Here is a 20,663-nt window from a genome sequence, read left to right on the forward strand (position 1 = left end):
TTTTTCCCAGGGGCACCCGCCCCCCCCCCCCCCCCCCCCCCGAAACTATTCAAAACAAGCCGCATGGGCACAACACGAAGGGTCACACTCAGCTCTGGCTTTCTGCCCCCGTCTGCTCCGCACACAGCGACCCCTCCCACCCAGACCTTTCTAGGCCGAGCTCAGCCTTTTCGGCTTCCTCCTTTTGCCCACCGCCCGCTGTTCTGAGGGAGAAGGCAGGCAGCACCACCAAGGTCTGTGTGGGTTGTTTCCTGTTGTTCTGAAGACATCATCAGCTGTCCTGATACCGACAGTTTGCCTATCTAGTCAAGCCAAGGCCTAATTCAGCCAATGCAAAGAGTTATGGGATATTTAGCATCAGTGTTCAGGATTATGACCCGGGGCAGGCCAAGTGGGCCTCCATAAGTACAATATGTATATTTAAATGCTTGGGATATAGATATTGTGGGAAGTATTATTAGGATAATACATACATACGTGCTAGCCAGTGGCTATTAGCCAACAGGCCCCACGAGCTCAGTCAAGACACAGCAAGGAGCACATGCAAAGCCGGAGCCAACCGACCCTCCCCTCCAGCACCCAGCTCCCACCCTGTCCTGCCCTGGCCCTCCACCCATCTCATCCTCAGCGCCTTCGCTTCATGCACTCTTGCCAGGGACGCCTCCCTAACAGCAGGGAGTGGGACAGCTGGAGATGGGGCCAGGCTAGTGCCATCTCCTGGAGTCCCCACGTGCTGCCCACGTGGACCTTCGCCACAGTCACACTCTCACATACTGGCCTGTACGCACAGCCACACTGGTATGTGCACAAATACATGCACACTCTCACACATTTATACACACAAACACACACACACTCATCCGCACCCTCACCTCTAGTCCCATTTGCACACATTCATTCGCCTGGCACACTGGTGTGTACACACTCCCAAGCCAGCCTGCACGTCCATATGCTCATCCCCCATCCTACATGAATTTGAACGCATCGCTGCACTCGCGTGCATACGCGTACATACGCGACATTAGGATATTGAATATTAGGAAAAACTGTTTCACTAGGAGGGTGGTGAAGCACTGGAATGGGTTCCCTAGGGAGGTGGTGGAATCTCCATCCTTAGAGGTTTTTAAGGTCAGGCTTGACAAAGCCCTGGCTGGGATGATTTAGTTGGGGATTGGTCCTGCTTTGAGCAGGGGGTTGGACTAGATACCTCCTGAGGTCCCTTCCAACCCTGATATTCTATGATTCTATGACACAAAGCCAAGGGTACGTCCCCATCTGGAATACATGGGGCTTGCCAGGCGCACCAGCACAAACACGGTGAAAGGTGAATGATGGATGCGGTACCTTTTTCTGGTAAACAAGTGGGGTGTGAAAGGCTGGTTTCAGGGCGTGGCTTTGGGCAGCCTGCCTTCTGCATAGGATGAATGGAACATCGCTGCATGGGACGGCTCTTCTGAGGCCCATATCGCGTAGAACCTTTTCCCTGTACCATACTAATCAGTGTGTTGTTTGGTCTCTTGGGTATATTTCCTAACCGAAGTGTGGTCAAGCAATTGACTGTACGACTGCTCACCAGGGTGCTAACCCTTGTCTCCTCTCCCCACTGGCAGGTACCGAACGCCATCCGAGCTCCACAATGATAACTTTTCCCTGTCCACGATTGCCGAGGGCTCCCATCCAAATGTAAGGAAACTTTGCGACACCCCATGTAACCTCTCCCCTCATGCCCGTGCATTGGCTTACTATGATAACATTATCTGTCAGGTAACTTGTCTTCTTCATGTCTCCCCCTTCTGCACGCCTCCCCCTCCCCACAGCCTGTGCTGGCCAGGGGCTGCTTCAGCGCGCGCATGCAGAGTCACGGCACAGAGAGCGGGGGCACTGCGGCTAGTGGTGCCAATAGGCTGGCACTGGATGGGGCTGTGGTGAAACCCCTGGCCCATCTGCCCAGGCCGGCCCCTGGGAGCAGTGCAGAGGGGAGCAGAGGTGTAGGTGACTCCCCGGCCTCTGTGACAGGCTGCCCAGCAGGACGTGGCAACATATCATGGACTGTAACCCCACCCACGAGTGTTGCAGTGCCGGGTATCCTGCTCGCTTGTGATACAGCAGGATCCCGGCCAGGAGCTGGGGTGGCGTAGGGAGCCCGGGCAGGACAGGGTGGGAGCCAGGAGCAGTTTCAGGTCTGAGGAGAGGGAGTGCAGGGGCTGAAGATGTCCAAGGTTCACACGCCTAGGAGGGAGCCAGCACCCATGGAGGGGCCATGGGGAGGGAATGCAGAGTTCAGGGCCCTGCTGGGGGGCACAGAAAGGGTTTGCTGGGGATGGTTACTGGCTCCAGAGGGGATGTCCGCAGGCCGGGGCCATGGACTCACTCTGGGGATCCTGACACAGACACGGGTCTGAGTGGGGCTGCCACTGGCCGAGGTTTTCCCAGGACTGTCCTGGGCAGTGTGGAAGGGTGCTCAGCACCCACTGCCAGCCAGCCAGTGTTGTGGGCTCAGGACCATCCCAGACCTCCCAGTACTTCGTACCTCAGAGGTGGCAGCCGTAAGCCCGAGTGAAGCCGCTGGGTGGAATGTCCGGCTCTCCCTCCCGCCTTCTCACTGGCGGTGCCCAGAGCAGCCCCTCTCTCGGGGCAAACCCAGAACAGCTATGGAGGGAGTGGGGAGAAATCCCCATTTCCCCACCCCTGTTCTCTGACACCGAGCGAGGCCCCTGAGCCTTGCAGGTTCTGGGAGCTCGCCCTGCTGGAGTGGGACCCCCTGCTCAACCTGCACCTCGCACTCTGAAGCAGCCTCCGTCAGTGCCGTAGCTGCTGCCAGCCAGTCTAGTCAGCGTCTCCTCCCCGTCGCTCATTTCGGCTTCATCCCCTGCCCTCCCTCTGTCGTGTCCATGCTCACGTGGGAGTGCTGTGCTGGCCTGGATGGCAGGGCAGCGTGGCTTGTCTGTGTGCGTGTCTGTGTGTGTCACTCTCTCCAGCAAAGCGCCATGGGGCCTGTGAGGTTCTGAGGCCCTATCTGGTGCAAACCCCTATCCCATGTCTCGGGACCTCACTGGCTGCGCCGTGGGGGGGTGGACCCTGAGAAAGGGACAAAGTCCCCAAGGCATGGACATGGGGGGGGGACTCTGAGCCCTGGGTTTTGTACATGGATATAGGGGTCTCAAGCCCTCAAATGGGTGACACAAATCCCTGAAATAGGAGATGCTGAGCTGACCCATGACACAGGAGATGCTGTGGGACCCAGCACCCCCAATGTGGAGCATTGTGGGTACTGTGCCCCCAACCACAGGGCATTGTGGGACGCTCTGTATGTGGGGCACTGTGGGGCCCTCTGATTGTAAGATTTTGAGGGACCCATTGTGTCACCATGCATGGGACATTGCAGGGTCCTGCCCCGCCATATCTGGGATGATGTGGGTCACTGATCCCTGAAATCCAGGGAGCATTTTTCCCCGCTGCCCTTTCTCTGCCCTCCCTCCGGCTCCCTCCCTCTCTCTCCCATTTCCCCGGTGCCCCCAGCTCACCTCTCCACGTCCCTGTGCCCGCTCTGCCCCCTCGGAGCAAGCAGGGTGCCTTGAGGAGTGAGTGGTGCTGACACAGCAGCATGGGAGCAGGAGGCAGCCAGATGGGACACAGCCAAGGGTAGGGTGCCTGAGAGCTCCTGCATGCCCCCCTCCAGTTTCCCAGCAAAGGGGTCTTACCTCAGGAGGCCACTCTTGGCCTGTCCACCTGGGCCAGGTGGGTTTGCACCCTGCTCAATCTTCCACAGGCTGGGCTTCCTCTCTGTGCCTGACCAGGGGCACCGCCGAGCTCCTTACTCCTGGTCAAAAAAGGGAGCCAAAGAAGCAAACTGTAGAGCATGCCCAGCTAAGGGCAAGTACAGGTCAGCTGCTCCCCCAGAGCTTCCCCTTTGCCTCTCGGTAGGAAGGGGTTGTAAGGTTAGGACCTGAGTGCGGCAAATGCCACCACTGGGGGCTAAAACTAACCTGTCACCTCTTGGTCTCCTCTTCCCATCCCCTGACTCACACCTGAAAGTGAGCACTGAGTCGCAAGCCAAAACCTCTGGATTAATCTAGCTCTTCTAACGATCCTGACCTTTGGGTAGGACAGAGAATGATGCTCACTCTTCTATAGCGCCCTTCATTGGGGATCTCAAAGCGCTTGGCACCCACTCCCACAGCACCCCTGAGAAGAGGGGGATGGATATACATGGATCACTTCACCCACCACTGAAATGCAGCCCTCTCTGGGGTGGATCCCGGCACTTGATTCACGGCACACAGTAACACTGTGCAGTACAGCTATTTGAGGCTAGAGAGTGCAGTGTCCCCTCTGGCTGATATTGGAACAGCACTGCTAGATTTCAGGCCATGGGGGTTTGCACTTATCCTCTAGAGCTCAAAAACACTTCCCCACAGTTGGAATAATATTGCCTTATGTTTCAGAGGGGGAAAATCAGAAACAGAGAGAAGCCAAGTGACTTGCCCAAGGTCATGCCAGGAGGCCAGTATCAGGGTTGGGACAAGAACCCAACTCTCTCTATCTCTCGCTCCTCTCACCACAACTGGCCTTCCTTGGTTCGTAGCCATTAATCTCCCTGTCCTTAGGACTGTGCACTAACCCGCTGAGCTGAATGGCTCGCGGGGGGCCGGGAGGAGAGATCCTGAGGGCTCCACTAGAGAATTGAAGGAGCCATTCATTTCCCCCCTCCAGGGTGGAAGACATTGACCACATCTTGAGAAATACGAGAGAAACTTAGCAGCACTAATATATGGGCCATTTGGCATCTGGATCTATGAGGCTGGGGGACCATCAACCATCAGTATAATCAAGTCCTCTCTCTTCCCCTCCTCCCCTGGTCTGACCCATTGCTTCCCAGGTCTAGCAGCTGCCTAAGTTGGCTGGGTAAGGAGCTGGCACAGGAGATGGCCCCCTTCTCCTGACTGCTCTGCAGATCATCATCCTTCCTGGTCACTGTTACATCCCATGGGCTTGCTCCTGTGTAATGGGAGTTTGGCTCAGCGGAGAGGAAGGAGCGCAAGGATCAGACCTGTTCCAGCACCTTCCAGGTGTCTTCTCCAAACCCCGTGCGCTGGCTTTGAGCTGCTTCGTTTGCTTTCTTTCCCTTCTCACCAACACAAACAAAACCTTGCAGCAATGGCAGACTAGATGGCTTCAAGGATTGGTTCCAGAGGGTGGCACCTTCCCCTTCTAGGGCCTGGCTTTGAATCCAGGCTAGCGGTCTGTGGGAAGCAAGCTGGGGGTGTCTGGGTTTCCCCATCTCAGAATCCACCACCACAGCTGACCATAGGTTTGAACTGGCCCTGGAGAATGAACTGCCCTCCCATCTCCAGAGTGGGGCTAAGGCAGGCAGATTGGCAGAGTGAGGTGTGTGAGAAGTTAGGGGGCTCGCTGGGTGAGAGTCTCTGGCTTGTGTTATATCGGAGGACAGACCAGATGATCACAGTGGTCCCCTCGGCCTTAACATGTATGAATCTTCCACTGAAGCTGTCCAGGCTGTACCTGTCCTGTGCACACAGAGGGGACCTCAGTCTCCAGGGATATTAACTTACTACCTTCACCACGCTCAGTTAAATGGGGGGAAAACTGGTAAGGGGAGAAACTGGCCTAAAGATGAGTATTTTGTGACAGGGGAGCTACCACTGGACAGATCTGATCAGGTTGGAGCACTTTGAGTCTCAGAATTTGCATCTCTCGCTCCACAGCTACATAAACACAGTTACTCGATGTGCAAAGCATCAATGATTGGGACGGCATTTAATTTAGCTTGCTGGTCGAACGTGCTACTTTAGTGTGTCACATGATTAGCTAACCCTTCTCTGGGCTCTTGGCAGGCAGCCAGTTTCTCAGCGTAGCACCCGCTAATAGAAACGAATTCATTATTTGTTGCATTTGTTTTCTCGTATGCAGTATGTTGGATACTAAAATACTGCAAGGAGCCTGCAACTGACTAGGTCTTCATTATGCTGCCTGTCATGGCCTTGCAGAACTTCCCAGCAGCACTGGGGACAGAGCTCAGATCCTCCTCCTCCTCCAAAAGCATAGGCTCCTAGGAGTTGAGCCAAAAGAGAATCTCCTTTACCTGCTAGAAGTATAGCACCTATGACACCCAGCATAGCAGTACTGATTCCATCCAGTAGAGCGCAGTGCTGCAAATACGGTATTGACCTTCCACAGGGCTGGACTCATCTCGCGCTCTAGTGGCTGGAGGTCTGGAAGTGATGTTAGTCGCTACTAATGACTTTCTCCCTTTATCAGAGGGGTAGCCGTGTTAGTCTGGATCTGTAAAAAGCAACAGAGAGTCCTGTGGCACCTTTAAGACTAACAGATGTATTGGAGCATAAGCTTTTGTGGGTGAATAGCCACTTCCGTCACATGCGTCTGATGAAGTGGGTATTCACCCACGAAAGCTTATGCTCCAATACATCTTTAGTCTTAAAGGTTCCACAGGACTCTCTGTTGCTTTCTCCCTTTAGTTCAAGTGAGCAATCCAGAATGCCTTTAGATCCAAAGGTACCAGCTCATGCCTTACTACAGGCAGATTCCTCCTGATTTCTGGAGCGGCTCATGGGACCATGCTCAAGTAGCAAACCTCCCATCAATGGGCTCGATTCATTGTCTGTAGAATTATTGTTATATGGAGTGCAGACAAACCCCACAAATCCCTGAGGGAATTGATGGTGCAATGGTTGGGCAGCACAGCAGAGAGGCAGCATGTTAACAGGTCAGCGCGGCAGGATCAGCCGTTAAAAATCTCTGTATCCAGGGGAGGCAGGGGTCGGAAAAGCAGAGGCTGTTGCAAATGGGAGTGGAGGTGGTGTGGCAGAGCGGGGCTGAAAGGCTGTGGGAGGCAGGACTGGCACAGCAGGAGTGAGGCGCCTCGGCAGAGCTGGGAAAGAACCCACAAGTGGAAGAGCAGAAGGGCTGCTGGTCAGGAGTGAGGTGCAATGGGCAGAGGTGTGAGCTAGCCCAGAGCTGCTGGAGGCTATGCCAGCCCCAGGGGATGCCAGCTACATCTGTCTTTGCAATCCTTTAACATTCATGTGATCATGTAGATTGTACAGCCCCAAGGGCCTCCTGGTGTGGCAGCAATATGCAAAGGACATCTGAAGGGGCTTGAGCAAGTGGGTTAGGCTCTGCTGTTTGGGGCCCCCAGAAAGATCCCCAGGAGCTCTTCATGCTCCCTCCAAAACAGCAGCTCCCTCTCAGACACCCGGCTCACAGCCTGCCAGATGCCTTGCCTGCACCATCCGTAATGCTGGGGCCCTGCCGAAGAAGCTCTCCCAGGACCAAGGGGCTTGTGAAGAACCCCGGCCGGCTCCGATGAGGGTATGGCATTGGCGTACTTGTCAGCAGTGATTTTTTTTTTTTTTTTTGGAAGAACATAGGAACGGCCATACTGGGTCAGACCAAAGGTCCATCTAGCCCAGTATCCTGTCTTCTGACAGTGACCAATGTCAGGTGCCCCAGAGGGAATGAACAGGACAGGAATCATCAAGTGATCCATCCTGTCGCCCATTCCCAGCTTCTGGCCAACAGAGACTAGGGACACCATCCCTGCCCAGCCTGGCTAACAGTCATTGATGACCTATCCTCCATGAACTTATCTAGATTTTTTTTAATACTGTTATAGTCTTGGCCTTCACAATGTCCTCTGGCAAGGAGTTCCACAGCTTGACTACATTGTGCAAAAAAATATTTCCTTTTGTTTCTTTTAAATCTGTTGCCTATTAATTTCATTTGGTGGCCCCTAGTTCCTGTGTTATGAGAAGGAGTAAATAATACTTCCTTATTTACTTTCTCCACACCAGTCATGATTTTATAGACCTCTGTCATATCCCCCCTTAGTCGTCTCTTTTCCAAGCTGAAAAGTCCCAGATTTATTAATCTCTCATCATACAGAAGTCATTCCATACCCCTTATCATTTCCGTTGCCCTTTTCTGGACCTTTTCCAATTCCAATATAAGACGGGGGTGAAGGATGGTGTACGATGAGGGGGTTGGGAATCAGGACTCCCAGTTTCTATTCCTGGTTCTGCTGCTGATTGGCTGAGTGACTCTGCTCAGTGTCCTCCTCTGCAAAAGATTACGGTGATGACACTCATAGGTGCCAAGTTTCCCCGGCGCCGGTGGGTGCTCGTGTCTCCCTGGCCCCGCCCCCATTCCAACCCCTTCCCCAAAGTCCCTGCCCCAACTCCACCCCCTCCTTGCCCCTATTGGACCCCTTCCCCAAATCCCTGGCCCCGCCTCTTCCCCGTGCGCGCCGCGTTTCCCCTCTTCTGCCCTCCCTCCCAGCACTTGCCGTGCAAAACAGCTGTTTCGTGGTGCAAGCGTTGGGAGGGAGGGGGGAAAGCGGGCACGCGGCCTGCTCAGGGGAGGAGGCGGAGGTGAGCTAGGGCATGGGGGCGGGGTGGGGAGCTGCAGGTGGGTGCTCAGCTCCCACCAATTTTTCCCCATGGGTGTTCCAGCCCCTGAACACCCACGGAGTCGGCGCCTATGATGACACTGGCAACCTGTCACATCAGGGTGTTAAGAGATTTAATTCCTGTGGCTTACCTAGCAGTACCAATTAGTGCAGGGGCAGATATGTTAACTGTTAGTCCCTCCCCTGACTTTGTAAAGTGCTTTGACATCTGCAGGTGGAAAGGGCTCAGTACGATTGTTCATTAGGGGCTCTAGCATCCTAAATCTTAGCGTGGAAGCCGTGTCTGGGAAACCCTAGTAAACAATAGGGACCTACACAACCTACATCAGCAACATGAGGAGGAAACAAAACAATCTCAATCCTCCCCCCCCAAAGGATGTGTGTCGAGGAGGACACAATTCCCCAGCCCTGCCTCTTGCCTTCTCGAAACTGAACCCAGCTTGGGCAGTCTCCATTGCTGTGACAGGATGCATGACGGCAGCTGGCCCCTAAGGCAGGCAGGGTCCTTTGTATATGCTCAGTGGCTTTCAGTGCTGAGAGCAAAGCCATGCAGTAACTCACTGAGAGCAGATTTAATTCATTGTGGGTTTGTTTCAAAGCTGAGTCACGGGGTCTCGTGGCACTACATGTCCGAGAGGATGGCAGGTGGGATGAGCGTGGGTGACAGGCCGGCTGGGAGCCTTCTATGGTAATTCACAGCGAGGGAGCCCCTCTGCTCCAACTTGCAGTGCTGTTACTCCTGTATGATCACCCCCTGCTTTCTCAGTGCTCTGCTAATAAAGAGGGGCAGGGTTTCTCCAGCTACTCTGGCCTCCATCAGACCCCCCTCTGTGACCTCTCTTCTCCCTTCTTTTTTCCCCTCTTTCTTTTCTAGGATGACCCCAATGCTCCCCACAAACTGCAGGACTCTCTGAAATCCTGCATGAAAGAAGAGGAATCATTTAATATTCAGAACTCCATGTCGCCCAAGCACGATAATGGGAAGGGCGAACAGGATGAGTCCGGTGTGAACTGTCTGCAGAACAACTTGACATGAAGGAAACTGAGAGGAGAAGAGAGAGAGAGAGAGAGAGCACACTCCATTTCCTATTGTACAACTCTGATTTCTAGTAACTGTTTGTTATATTTTTTCCCCCTGGCTCCATGGCATGCTTTGGTGTATTTTGTACAGAGAAAAAATAATACAAAAGAAGAATCAAAATGCTCTTCAGATGAATTGTGTCCATTGGGTTGTCTGGTATGTGCTCTGTCTGTATATTGCTTGGGTTAGTTCCACGGCTGTGATTTCTAAACCTTTGCTGTTACTCAACTGACTTTTTTTGTACTTTTACCCAACTTTTTTTGAAATACGAGTTAAAAACAAAAAAAAGAAAGATCTTGAAATAAAACATTTTTTTAAAGTTAAGCCACGCGGTTGCCTGTTGCTGTTGTGTGAGTGCGCCAGATTGTAGTCCCTGGCTCAGAGATGGAAAAGATCAAATAGGTCATTGATAGGCCAAGATCGACTCCTGTTTCCAAGGGGCTGCCCATTTCAGCGCTCAGCAAGTGTTGATTACTCATCGCAAACAACCATTGTTGTAAATTTAGCCCTTGGTGCTATTTGCATATCGATCGTGATAGCTGTGAATATATTTGTATATATTCGCCAAATGGATTATGGGTGATAACCCGCACCCGTCCATAGATCCAGCACAAAGTCTGTGTAGCACTGAAGTCCTCAAAGTAGTGGTGCATTGACCTTGAATTGCACCCAATTTGAAAAAACATTAGCGCATGGATTGGCAGGGAGCTGTTCACCGCGTCTTGTTGCTATCCATTAGTCACGGGCTGTGCTAACCCAGTCAAGTCACGTTATATGGTTTCTGCCCCTCACTGGCGGACTGAAGCATGTTAAACAGAATAACAAATAGCAGCTAATGTCCAGCCGAATGGTACTGTCTGACACCCTGCTGGGGTGTTGATTGCTGATTCACACAGAGCAGCTCCCCCTGCAGAATTTCCAAAACAACTTCCTAATGCCACCTGTGGAGGGCTCCCCGCAGCTGGCGAGGATCCTGGGGAAATGTTGTTTAGAAGGGGGTAACTTCCTGAAGTCCTTACTCAGGAAAGGCTCTCGGCATCAGTGGGCTTTGGCCTGTGGGGCTCGCTTGGTTTGCCTAATAATGCCAGGGTGAAACTGAATCAGAGCCTCAAGTCACTCCTTTGCAAGGTGGGGGCCGTATTGCAGCGTTACACTGTCCAGCTTGGTAAGGTTGAGAGTGTGCTTGTGATGGCACTGGGAGCTTCGCCCTGCATAAAGCCTTCCGGATAAGGCATGTGGAGGAGAAGCGCACGCTCTCATACTACCGCTGCCGTGTCAAGCCATTTCCCATATTCGCCACTGTCATAAGCTGCTGGGGTGGGGAGGGGAGAGAAGGCTGGATGAAGAATGATACCAGGCCGGTGCTGATGAAACACTGCCGGGAAGGCAATCATGCTGCACTTCACTGCGCGCTACGGCCTTGGGCACGCCAGGTGCAGCTAAAGAGAAGCAATGGGGAGGGAAATTCAAATGACACAGAGGACCCCGCGCCGAGTCAGTTCTCTTGCCCCTTCCACAATGGAGTCAGTCATACAGACGATGACTCCAAAGCCCTAGCTCCAGCAATAACCCCCTTCTCCTTCCTCCTGCTGTTGCAGTTGATTGGGCCTAGAGGATACACCCGGCTGGTCCAAAAACCCCCATCAGTGCTATCAAGGTAGGAAACTTCATGCCCAGGCGCAAGGCCGTTGGAATCTTCTTAAGCACGGTGAGGGGTGAAGTGTCAGGACCAACTGACAAATTTTAGATGCCTCAACCTTTAGGTGGCCAACGTCAGACGCCCGCAGGGGCGGATTTCAGAAATGCTGAGCGCCCAGAGCTCTCCCTGCAGTCAGGGGAAGGTAGGCACTTAAGTAGCCCATGCTGTAGCCGTCAAAATTATTTCTCTCACTCCTGCCACACTCAGTACCTCTCTCATGCTCACCCAATAGATCCCTGGGCCCCCATTTGTCCTTTGTGCGGCTGCTGTGCTGCTCCCTTACCTACTGGAGGCCTGCAGCCAGCCCTCTGCCTTATTTTGAGGCAGTTCTCTGGCCTGAGTCATACAGGTGGTCAGACTAGATGATCACAACGATTGCTTCGGGCCTTGGAATCTGTGAAGCTATGCTGTGGGGGGTCCAGTAGCTGTTAGGTGTGCTCAGAACATGCCTAAAGCATCAGACCCTGCTGGCAAGATAGATATTCCTCCGACTAATTTGAGAATTCTGTGGAGGGGCCTTGGCATATGCTAGGACGCTCAGTGGCTCGTTAGTTGTGGGATGGTGTCAGGATTTAGGCAGTTTTATGGATGCTGGCGAGCGGAAACTTAGACATCTATGGGACTAGAAGGCTGCTGAATGCCTAAATGGGGGACTTAGATGCCTAAGGAGGTAACGAGACACCTCAATACCTTTGAAGATGCCTCAAGGTGGTCATCTAAAATCAGAGGCTGCTTTCTGTAAATGCCAAGAATAATCAGAATCCTGAACGTGACGCCCTTACTAATCCAGATGAGTGCTGGGTAAGCATTTGTTGTTGTGTGAAGTACTACGTACAGTGACGATGCCCTGTTGCTAGATTTTTTTTTACTTTTTCAAACTATTATAATAAATTATTATTATTCCTAAATACTTTTCTCTCAAACTAATCTTCAGCGAGAGAGAGAGAAAAAGTTCATAACTATTTGCACCAAGCCCACTAGTTAGGTCAATGTCACAGTCTATTCCAGTGATAGTAGAGTGGTTCCAGACAGCCGCTCACAATCTTCTAACGTTGCCAAACCATTACGTAAAAAGAAATGTAAAAAAACAATGGAATTTATACGGCTGAGTCCTAATCGTTACATTTCAATTATTAACGTCCTAGTTTCCTCCCCCGGATTAAGTCCAGGGCATTAGGCAAATGGTTGCTCCTGGATTTTTCACCCTGTTGATGCTGAAGGAATTCAATCACTTGAGCAGGATAATGAAACAGAACCATGTTGCCTGGTATTGAGAAATGGTGATGTCCATAATGTCCCTTAGGTGCACTGTGCTGTACAAATAAGGAAGACAAGGTCCCTGCTCCCTAGAGCTTGCAGGCTACATTAACCAGAGGATGTGACAAGAAGACTGACATCAGGCCATAGTACATAGGGGAGAGGAAAGCTGCTGTTGGTTATCACTACTGGACATAGAAACCAGACTCAACAGTGGGGGACAAAAAGAGAATATTTCCACCGACTCACGCTTCTGGCCTGTAGATCCCTTTCTGACTTGCCTTGACCTGCCTAGCTGTTCTGTTAATGCCTCCCCATATTGACCACTCACTTTCTCTCTGCCAACATCCCCAGCCGTCACTGTCCGTGGGTCACTTCTCTCTTCAACGGACTAGGGCTTTCTTGCATGAAAACCTCTCGCAAAAATCAGCCAAATTTCTACCGTCGCCTTCCAGTCCCACCGGAGGCCTCAGTCCTGCCACGTTACCTGCAATGCTTATCATAGATAGGCAGGTGGGGCCGGCTCCACTGAAATCAGTGGCAGTCTTTCCATTGACGCCACTGGGCTCTGGATCGGGCCCATGGTGAGCAGAGACCTTAGCGTACAGTGACTGACTTAGTTCACCTCAGTCTCTGCCCCTCATTCCTTTGCTTCCGGCACCTGTTGTATATTGTCCTAACCTAGTCTGTGAGCTCATTGGGGCAGAGAGTATCTTTTTACCGCTGACTGTACAGCGCTGTGCACAATGGGGCTGAGGGGCTCTGTTCTTTGATTCTCCTAAGTGCTACTGTCATACAATTCAGGAGTAGCAATATATTGACCTGGTCTGTGGTGCTTACCCAGATAGTGAGGCTACTCTTCAGCATTTCAATATGTGACTCCTATAAACAAACCCTCCAAGCCAACTTCTGCTCTCAGGTACAGGGGAGAAGTCACAGGAGTTACTCTGGAATAACACAGTGTAAGTGAGAGCAGGATTTCACCCAATACTTTTTTAACCAGACGGTACTGTCTGACGTATTCTGATTGTGTTGGTAACAACTCTGTAGCTCAGGTCACATTGAGATTTGCACTTAAATCAGCACTAACATCGGAGGGTTACACACCTTAATGGTTGAACTTCGTCTTCCAAACTCGGCATAATGACGCTTCAGAGGACAATTGCAACTGGCATTATTCCTTGCTGTGTATGGTTTGCATTGGAGTGATATGCAATGTAACAACCCTAATTCAAAGTTCAGACAGATGGGGGGTTTTGTAGGAGCTGACTACAGACAGTCCCACTCCTGCCATTTTTGCTTAAGCAGATCTCCTATTAACTTCAGTGACTTTGCACCAGATTCTGTTCTCACTTACATGGGTGTAAATCAAGACTAATGCCATTTGTTTCAACAGCATTATTCCAGATTTGTGCTAGAGTTACTGAGATCAGAATCTGGCTTTCTGTGTGAGCAGGGACAGCATGATCAAGCCCAACATTTGCAAAGATCTTCCTCCCAGCTGTGGGGAAAGCGAAACTATGCCTGCTACTCAATACCATTCTCCAACTGACTGCCCAGATCTATTGGTTTCTCCTAGAGGAGGAATTCATCCTCAAGTCAAGCCTAATATATCCTCCAGAGAGAGAAAAATAAGCAATTAGCACACCATTAGAAAAATGTCATGTGTTAAGGATGGAAGCCTGCAAGCCAATCCCTCCAAGTCAGATAAAAGAAGTAAAACAATATTTCACCATATTTCCCCTGGGTGCATAAACAGGGGAGTCTTGAGTTGAAGCAGAGAAGTTATCTTACCACTGGTGCTGTTGCTGCCAGAATACCGTGTCCTGTTTTGGTGTCCACAATTCAAGAAGTATGTTGATAAACTGCAGAGTGTTCAGAGCAGAGCCGTGAGAATGGGTAACGGATTAGAACCCCTGCCTTATAGTGGTAGATTCAAGGAACAAAATCTATTCAGGCTGGAGAATCTTGCCTATATGCTCGGGGTTTTACTGATCGCCATATTTGGGGTCGGGAAGGAATTTTCCTCCAGGGTAGATTGGCAGAGGCCCTGGAGGTTTTTCGCCTTCCTCCGCAGCATGGGGCAGGGATCACTAGCTGGAGGATTCTCTGCTAATTGAAGTCTCTAAACCACAGGATTTGGGGACTTCAACAGCAGAGTCAAGGGAAAGGGTAGGGACGGCTTTGTGGCCTGCATCATGCGGGAGGTCAGACCAGATGATCATAATGGTCCCTTCTGACCTTAAAGTCTATGAGTCTATGAGTCTAACAGAGAAGATTAAGGAGTGACTTGATCGCAGTCTGTAAGTACCCACATGGGGCACAGATAGTTGCTAGTGGGCTCTTCAGTCTAGCAGACAAAGGTCTAACAAGATCCAATGGCGGGAAGTAGAAGCTAGAAAGATTTCACAGTGAGGGTAATTAACCCTTGGAACAATTGACCAAGGATTGTGGTGGAGTCTCCATCACTGGCAATTTTTAAATAAGACTGGGATGTTTTTCTTGAAGATCTGCTTTAATTCAAACAGGAATGAGTTCCTGAAAGTTCTCTGGCCTGTGTTACGCAGGAAGTCAGATTAGATGATCACAATGGTCCCTTCTGGCTTTACAACTGCCACTAGTTAATCCCTTGGCAAACCACTCCAGGAGGTAAGTACAGTGCTAAGCCAGGTTACAGGCCAACTGACAGAGAGGTTGCATGACTCACCCGAGCCTGCATATCAAGTCAGTGGAAGAGCTGGGCTTGAACACCAGGATTTCCTGGACCCAGTACATAGTACACAGTACATAGTTCACCATGCGCCCGCTCCAGCTAAACTTGACTGCACTCTCCTGTGATCTCAAACCAGTACCTGGCTCGGCGGGAACTTCCAAAGAACTCTCCCATTTGCGCTTCATGCACTTAAGGGGTTGACAAGCTATACAGCAGGTACGATGCTAACAGTCCCCTGAGTGTGTGTGAAAGAATCCACCATCTGGCTGTATTTATATGTTAAGCGGGCATGTCCCTCTGGAGCGCATTTGTAAGCGTATACACAGGTAACTCCAGTGTTACTCACAGCTGACTTATCCTGTCCTTATCTCTCTGCGATCTCTTCTATACTAGTTCTTATGCCATCCACATCCCCATAGTATTTGAGCACCTGCAATGAGGGTCTTTCAGAAACACAGGCCACTCACTTTGCTGCCACCCACATGTAGAGGCGTTATCAGAGCTAGGCACTGTGGATTTGGCTACCCAGATGATTCAGTTTTGCAGGAGAGGGAAAACCTTCCTTTGCAGGGGAAAACCAGGGAGTATAAGAGCCCCAGTAGCCAGAGGGACCCACTCTGTCCCCGCTTCCCTGGGAAGCCCTAAGGAGATTTCCAGGGCTTAGTTTGTGCCAGGGCTTGCAAGGTCTGAGCCCTGGCACCCTTAGGCTTGGCATTTCATAGCCCGGGCACCTCTGGGCTTGCCACATCAGTTATGAAAGTAAAAAAATTGCGTGAGCCCCAGCACCTCTTTCATTACAAATTAAGCACTGGAGATTTCCCACTTGGTAGCTGGGCTGCCATCACTATTGGGCTCGGAGAAAGAAAGGAAATTAGCATTTCTGCCTTCGCTTTTTGAATTTGTTTGTTTAGCGGTTGGTCAGCCTTCCAGCAGCCCGCTGGCTCAGCTCTCATTAATCATGGTCTGAGCCGTTGCCCTCCTCCCAGACAGCCGCTGCGCTCAGCACCTTTGTGAGACTTCCAGGGCTTCTGGTGGGAAACGGTTTCAACTGTAATTGACCTTCATATTGGAGACGTGAAGCCCATTTTGTATTCCTTTTCCTCTGGCAGCTATTTGCCTGCTCAGAGAGCAGCTCAGGCTGTAACAAGCATAGAAAATAGAGCCGATAGCAAAAACCAAACAGCACCTGTGCCTCACCCACCCATCTGTTTGAGTGCACTCTTAGTCCAGCACACTCCAGAGGGTCGATGCAGAGGATATGAGTAAGGGGGTATAAATGGTTGTGAACCTAAGAGCCAAATTCTGTCTGTTGTTACACCCATGCATGCCCATGGACTTCAGTGGGTTACGTGGGTGTAACTGAGTGCAATAGTCAGTCTGGAGTATATGAGTAAATCTAAGGGTGTCCATGTTCATGTAACCAACGTGTTAAGAGCTCCAGAAGATGTAAATTACTTCCTCTTGGGGTTCCCCCTGACAATTCTAGTCTATTCTGTTCAGTTCTAGTCTATCTAGGTTCTTATACTGCGCCTATCAATGTAGTATCTGAGCCACTAAGTTACCCATTCCATCCAGATACATGGAGTTCGATTGTTTTCCCAGAAGGGAGACAAACTTCTTTTGCTTGCACACTCCTTGTACCTGCCTAGACCCAAAGGTGTGGTAATACATGACTGGGAGCCAGGCGCTCCAATCCCATCTTTTGCACACATTCCCCCTGGGGCCTTGGGCAAGTCACTTTGCCGCTCTGTGCCTCAGTTTCCCCATGTGTATAATGAGGTTGATGAACCTTTTCTAGCTGATGTGAGGGCTAATGTTTATAAAGTGCTTTGCTAATTGTTACCTACAAAATTTTCTGTAGCTGCAGGTTTAATGCTCCAGTGTATCTGCTATCAATAATGGAGGGAAAACGTGAGAGAACAGCAGGTCTTGTATGGAATGGAGGTACACCTAGTCCTAGAAAGGACAGGAGTGACAGCCTGGGTAATCAGGTACATTTGAGGGGTCTGGTTCCTGTCCAGGGCCTCACTCCAATACAGTGGGACACAAGCGAGACAGGGTGCAGACAAAGCAGGGAAGGGGTAAGAGGTGCCACACTGTGTTAAATTGGTCACTTGAATTGATTTCACATTCACTGCAAAGGAATGTGCCTCCCATTCAGCAGAATGACACATGTGCTTTAATAAGATGTTTAATCATTTTTAATTTGAGAGGCTGCAGGCAGCTATTCAATTTAGCTGCTTGGTTAGCTGGCCAAGAGGGGAGACTGTCTTTTGTGACAGGGCGATGGTTGGCATAGGCGAGAGGGTATAAAAGAGAGGGAACTGGCATACAAACCAGGTCTGTCTTTCTCACTCTGTCTCTCTTTTCTGTCTTGGACACATGAGCAGATTAGAGCCATGAACCTCCAGACAAGGAGCCTTTCTTCTCTTTGACTAGCTCTGCTTGCTCAGAACAAAATAGCAGTGAGTTCTGAGTCACCAACGAAAGTCCTGGAGCAAGGGACAGGGGGAAATAATAAAGGAGAGGAAAAGGGGACAAGGGAGCAGCTTCTCTTCTCTCCATGGTGGGCACCGTTGGCATTTTGGTATCCCCCTGCCCTCATTAACAGTGCCCGCCCCCTCTATTGCAAGGGAGTGTTGCTCATGTCAGACCCAAATTTACCTAAGCATGCCACAGGTTGCCTACCCCTGGTCTAGACACTCCCTTCCGTGACGGGAGGAGTTCTCCCATAGGCGCAGGTAATTCACCTCCCCAAGAGGCAGTAGCTAGGGTGACGGAAGAATTCTTCCATCAACCTAGTGCTGTCTAGGCGGGGGTTAGGTTGGCTTAATTACGTCGCTGACACAACCCTGACCAACGTAGTTGGTTTGACCTAATTGTATAAAGTAGACCAGGTCTCGGTGTAATCTCTCCTCCCACATCAATCCCTGAGCTCTGATTGTCTGTCTTGCTCTCAGCTTCCTCCAGTTTGTCTTTCAGGTACCAAGATTCCTAGAAATAAACCCATTACTGCAGACACACCAGAGCTGTTTAGAGAGGGACCGTTCCTGTCCAGACCTGGGGCACGGTGCCAGTATGTATGCAGCACCAAGCTGTCAGTCTTTTTCACTGCCACATTGCACCGAAAACTCAGATCTAACCCTGCTGCCTTCAGGTTCCATGCTCAGGACCTCACAGAATCAGGCCTCGCTGTCCTCCGTTAGCACCCCTCTCTCTCTTTCAGCATTACTACTTCCCAGAACCCAGGAAGGGTGAAGAAGGGTCGTCAGGACTGTGGGACTAGTTCTGATTTCTTCTGATCTATTTGGGTCACCACTGGGTGCTGCTCTGTCTAGCACTACTGCAGGGCTAGCTGAGCGAGAGGAGAGTGGTGCATTTCACTGTACATCAGCGTTACTTTCCTGCCCCGGCATCATGACTTAAAGGAGATATGCAGCATTGAAATATCAGTCTGGAGGAGTCCACTCCCTGTAGTGCAACGAGAGGGAACCGATGTGAGCATGACATTTTTCTGTCATTGCTGGGTTCCCTTTGGGCATGTCTGACTCTAAGGGAAACATTTGCCTCTCATTAGCATAATGACCTTTGCCCTCTGGTGCACAAATAGTCAGACAGCGTGTTAGGATCATAGTAGTTAGAGATGGGAAATACCAATTAGACCATGATGCTCCGTCCTCCCCCTGACAGGGGATGTCTCAGATATTAAAGTGATACTCACCTGGATCTAAAGATGGGCCTAGAGCCAATCCCTCATTCAAACCCTCCCAAATTGGAAAACGCTCCAGATAGACAGGGCCAGCGGTGCTTGTTTAACACTGTGTTTGATGGTCGTGGTTAAGCCTCGGAACCAGCCAAGAGGATTTTAAGCATGACAGGTCTTGTCTACATTGTTTTACATCATTGTTAGTTAGCACGTATTCTAACATGATGCATCTTCCAAGTGTGGATAAGCCCTGACAGAAGTGAGGCTGTGGCTCTGGCCTGTCTGGATGATAAAGCTCTTTCCTTTACTTCTGCCTTTCCCCTGAAATACCTGGACTCCGGCATATTGCTCAGATTTCTTTCTTTCTTTCTTTCTTTCTTTCTTTCTTTCTTTCTTTCTTTCTTTCTTTCTTTCTTTCTTTCTTTTTCTTAATGCATGAACCAGAACCCCATTGTGCTAGGCACTGCACAAACACATAACAAAAAGGTGGTCCCTGCCCCAAAGAGCTGACAATCTAAGCATGAGACAAGAGACAACAGATGGAGACAGGAGAATACAAGGAGACAATGAGACAATATTGATCATTATGGTAGGGCAGTGTTTTTAGCACACCAGTGGCCTAACCATTGTCAAGTTTTTTGTAGGCATCATGGCAAAGGAGAGTTTTAAGGCAGAATTTTCAGAAGGATAATGAGGTAGCTTTGTGGATATTTACAGAGGGGCCATCCCAAGTGTGAGGGGCAGCATGAGAGATATTTGAAAATTTGATGGAGGCCGATCAGAGGTGGGAGTTGACCTTTGGTAGTGAATGCGAGATGGTAGATAGCATGTGGATAGGCGCTGAAGGGCCTTGAAAGTTAAGCTAAGTAGCTTATGTTTGATGCAATAAAGAAGGGGGAGCTAGTGGAGGGATGCAAAGAGAGGGGTGACATGGTCAAAGCAACAGGCTAGGAAAATGAGCTTTGTAGCAGCATTCTGAATAGATACAAGAAGGGAAATATTTTGCATTTGTCAAGGCCAGAGAAAAGGATGTTGCAGTAATCAGGATATGAGATGATGAGAACCTGGACGAGAGTTTTAGCTGTGCAGATGGATAAGGAAGGCTGTATTTTAGAGATGTTATGCAGAAATAATCAGCAAGATTTGGACATAGCCTGGATGTAAGGACCCAGAGAACTGTCCAAATTGAAGATGACAACCAGGTTATGGGCTTGAGTGGCAGGCAGGATGGTGGGTTTGTCCACAGTAATCAAGGAGGGAATGGGATTTTTTTTTGCGGAGGGGGAGAGGGGAGGAAGAAGATTAAGAGTTCGGTTTTAGTCCTGTTGTACTCAAGCTGATGCCAACTAGGCATCCATAAGGAGATGTCAGAGACAAGCCAAGATTTTAGTTTGGACAGAGAAGGAAACAGGTCTTCTGTAGAGCGGTAGATCTGTGAGTCCTCTGCATAGAGCTGGTAGTTGCATTTGTGTTTGCAGATGAGAGTATTAAAAGATAAGATGTAGAGGGAGAGGAGAGGGGGACCAAGAACAGAGCCCTGTAGAAGCTGCACAGAAAAGTTGGAGGGGGGTAAAGAGGACCATCCAAAGGACGTGCTGAAGGAATAATTAGAGAGGAGGAGAGCCAGGAGAGGACAGAGTCATGGAAATCAAGGGAGGACAACATTTCAAGAAGAGCATGGTCAATAGTATCTAGGAGTATGTCTATACAGCAAAAAACAAGAACTGCAGCAGTGAGTTTTAGAGCGTGGATCAGCTGCTT

General features: G+C 50.3%; 1 protein-coding gene across 1 annotated transcript in view; it reads left to right on the forward strand.

The window, feature by feature from the left end:
* The window catches only part of CSPG5 (chondroitin sulfate proteoglycan 5), a 35,387-nt gene extending 25,701 nt beyond the window's left edge, over nucleotides 1-9,686 (forward strand). Inside the window, exons 4-5 of the mRNA XM_034759723.1 lie at nucleotides 1,611-1,683; nucleotides 9,321-9,686. Of these exons, the coding sequence (XP_034615614.1) occupies nucleotides 1,611-1,683; nucleotides 9,321-9,482 (235 nt within the window). The 3' untranslated portion in view covers nucleotides 9,483-9,686. The remainder of the gene's footprint in view (nucleotides 1-1,610; nucleotides 1,684-9,320) is intronic.
* Nucleotides 9,687-20,663: the final 10,977 nt, after the last annotated feature.

The sequence above is a fragment of the Trachemys scripta genome, chromosome 2, assembly GCF_013100865.1.
Source record: "Trachemys scripta elegans isolate TJP31775 chromosome 2, CAS_Tse_1.0, whole genome shotgun sequence".
Taxonomy (NCBI): Eukaryota; Metazoa; Chordata; order Testudines; family Emydidae; genus Trachemys; species Trachemys scripta.